The 3,519-nt window shown below is 32.8% G+C and overlaps 1 protein-coding gene across 1 annotated transcript in view; it reads left to right on the forward strand.

Moving 5' to 3' along the window:
* LOC106868658 (ras-related protein Rab-11B) overlaps positions 1-3,519 on the forward strand; it is a 51,051-nt gene that overhangs the window by 46,882 nt on the left and 650 nt on the right. Inside the window, exons 3-4 of the mRNA XM_052974535.1 lie at positions 223-432; positions 2,520-2,600. Of these exons, the coding sequence (XP_052830495.1) occupies positions 223-432; positions 2,520-2,600 (291 nt within the window). The remainder of the gene's footprint in view (positions 1-222; positions 433-2,519; positions 2,601-3,519) is intronic.

Consider the following 3,519-nt stretch of genomic DNA (forward strand, 5'->3'; position numbering starts at 1 on the left):
CCCGAGTCGCAAGAGCCGAACTCAAGGGACGGGAGAGAAAGCATCGCCTTCTCCTTCCCAAACCAACCCCTTCTATCCCTTGTCCACAATGTCCCTGTATGTTTCATGCAACCGTTGGATTGTGGAGCCATCTGTGGTTCAAACACCCAGGAAAATGAACTGGATTGCAAGCTCGGAAACACAAGACGCAGCCAACGATATACATATATGTATAAATGTATTTTTGTCTTTGTTTCAGATACTATCGTGGAGCTGTTGGAGCACTTGTGGTGTATGATATCACAAAACCAGCATCATTTAGCAACTTGGAAAAATGGCTTGGAGAACTACACGAACATGCTGACCAAGATGTGTGTTTAATGGTGGTTGGGAACAAGACTGACTTGCATCATCTACGAGCCGTAACGCTTGATGAGGGCCGATTGTTAGCTGGTAAATTTAGGGCATTTTATATTTGGTTGCTCTGTCCAAGTTCTCCTGGGTTTAGTTGATGAAAAATCTCAATTTCTTTGAATAGGAACCATATTTCTTTTCTTTTTTTTTTAATTTTGTGGCTGTGAGATAAGAAGCTTGATTTTCGACCACGTTGTTTTGAGTTCGGTCCCGCTGCATGACACCCTTGGGTTAGTGTTTTCTACTTTAGCCCTGTAAGTGGATTAGGTAGATAGAAACTGAAAGAAACCTTTAGCATTTAGATTACTCTGTCAAATGTAATGTTTACCTATTCCCAATGTTTTGAATTAATCATGTATTTTATTTACATTATTTACATTGGACAGATATGTGTCCTCATCTTGTTTGTTGCTACCACGTTTCGGCTGATTTACTCTCCAGCCCTCATCAGGTGTCCTTCTACCAGGACACCTGATGAAGGTTGGAGAGTAAATCAGCCGAAACGTTGCGGTGACAACAAAGAAGATGAGGACACATATCCATCCAATGTAAATAATGTACAGAATTCCTCATCTCTAAAATATACAACAGTAATCATGTATTATGTTGTACCTTCAAGATTTTGATGAAGTAATTGTTTTAGTCTTAGAATGACATTGTAGAGTTGCCTTGAAGAATTTTTAGTTGAATGAATTGACCCCGACTCTTATTTCTTTTTTAATCCTGGTTCTTATTCCATTGGTCTCTTTTTCCAAACTGCTAAATTACAGGGACATAAACACAACAATACCAGATATACAATGGGCTTCTTTCAGTTTCTGTCCACCAAACCCACTCACAAGGCTGGATCTGTCTGGTCTGAACATTAAACAGGTAGAATATTTGGGACGGATATGGCCAGTTTAAATGCTAAAGAATTAATGATGGTTCAACAGTGGTTGAGGTGTGTCAGTTTTTTGGTTCTTGAACTCTTTCTGGATATCATTAATATGCTGACTCACATCTCACTTCTGGTTACAGTAGACTGAACCTGTAATGTTAAGTAGAATGGAAATATGTGTCTGACTCATGACATAATATGAATCAGTGACTTGTGGATCAGAAGTTTAACATCCTATCAACTCCTCCAGCCCTGACTGTATTTGGTCAGCCCATATCACTGTATTTGGTTACTGATGTTGTTGCTGCTGTTGCTGTGTTGTTTTTAGCATTCCAGCACCCTAATGACTGTCAATTTGCCACTGTGAGGAATAGCAGTTCCTTAATGTCTTTTATTTTCTTTGACTATCTCTCACTGGTTACTCTTCCATTACTAGAAAGCAACATTTGTATCTCATTGCAATGCAATACATATAAATGAAAGAAGACAGTCTCTGAAAAATATCTCAAATCTTCAAGAGGTGGAGGAAAACATTTACAATGATTATTACAGACGTTAGTTATTGAGGAAATACTACAGACATTCTAGGTATCTGTTAATCTTTAATACCACTATGATTTAAATTAAAGCCTTTCATAAAAATTTTTATATTCCAAACACCAATTTTCAATTTCTTTCAATTTCCAACTACCAAATTCATTCGCAATGCTTTGGTCAGCCCAAAGCTATAGAAGAAGACACTTGCTCAAGGTGCCACACAGTAGGACTGAACCTGGAACCATTTAGTTGGGAAGTAAACTTCTTATCATACAGCCAATGCTTAGTTAATTGATGGGATCGACAAAGTACTCCATCCAGTAAAAGATAACTATCTTTTGAAGTAGACAGGATTTAAAAATGAACTACACTAAGTTTCATGCTTATGGCAGTACAAAGCACTTAATGTAACCCCACTTTGTCTTACATGTTTTGTAATGTTCAACCTTATTTTTGTCAGCCCTTGTGGCTAATAACAAAAGGATTATTATTATCATTGTTACTACTAGTAGTAGTAAGTAGTATATTTTATGTTACACATATATATTATATTACATTGGTAGTATATTAGTAATATTAGTATATTAGTAATATTAGTAATACACTTCTTCTGTATAGCCGTATGAGTAGTTGTAATGTCACCTAACTTCCTTTAATCTGAAATATTTTTTTGAATATTATTTTTCCTTCTTCTTATCTAATTCTTTAGAAAAACACAATTTTTCCTTCATTGAAACATCAGCTCTAGATGCAACGAATGTTGGTGAAGCTTTCAATAATCTCTTAGTTGGTAAGTGCATCTTCTATCTAACTCAACTTATGCATGGCTGTTGTGCACAGCTCATATGACTTTAAAATTAAGAACCATATGATATGACTCAAGTTAAGATGAGTTTTCCTGCAGATATGTCTTACGAACATCGTTGGCATTAAATTAAATGAAATAACTGATGACTATATATATCCTATGAGTTTTTTGTTTGTTTTACTTGTTTTTTTTTTGTTTTTTTTCGTTATTTTAAATTTGTTGCACTTGATCTTGCTGTTTTATCTGACTCAAGGTATATTTAGTTATGGTTGGTGAGCACAGCTTATGGAGCTGATACTAAAGCTGTGTTTTCCAGGAGATAGTCATATCTAGCAGAGCATATACATGTATACATGTGTGCATGTATTTGGAAGTGTTTGTGGTGTGTGCGTGTGTACGTATGTATGTATGTATGTATGTATATATATATATATATTTTAAATTTATTTATGGATTTCAGTCAAGTGGCTGTGGTCATGCTGGAGCATATATATATATATATATATATATATATACATATATATATACATACAAATATATGTATATATAAGTATGTATATGTATACATATATGTGTATATGTATATATATTTGTGTGTATGAATATATATATGTTTATATATATGTATGTGTGTGTATGTATATATGTATATATATGCATATTATATACATATATATGTATATATATGTATATTATGTATATATATATGTATATTATGCATATATATATATATATGTGTATATATGTCTATATATGTATATTTTATATATATATATATATATATATATATATATATGTATGTATGTGTATATATATGTATATTTTATATATATATATGTATGTATGTATATATGTATGTATATATATGTATATATATATATATATGTATATATATATATAT

This window comes from Octopus bimaculoides, chromosome 18 (genome assembly GCF_001194135.2).
Source record: "Octopus bimaculoides isolate UCB-OBI-ISO-001 chromosome 18, ASM119413v2, whole genome shotgun sequence".
NCBI classification, from domain to species: Eukaryota; Metazoa; Mollusca; class Cephalopoda; order Octopoda; family Octopodidae; genus Octopus; species Octopus bimaculoides.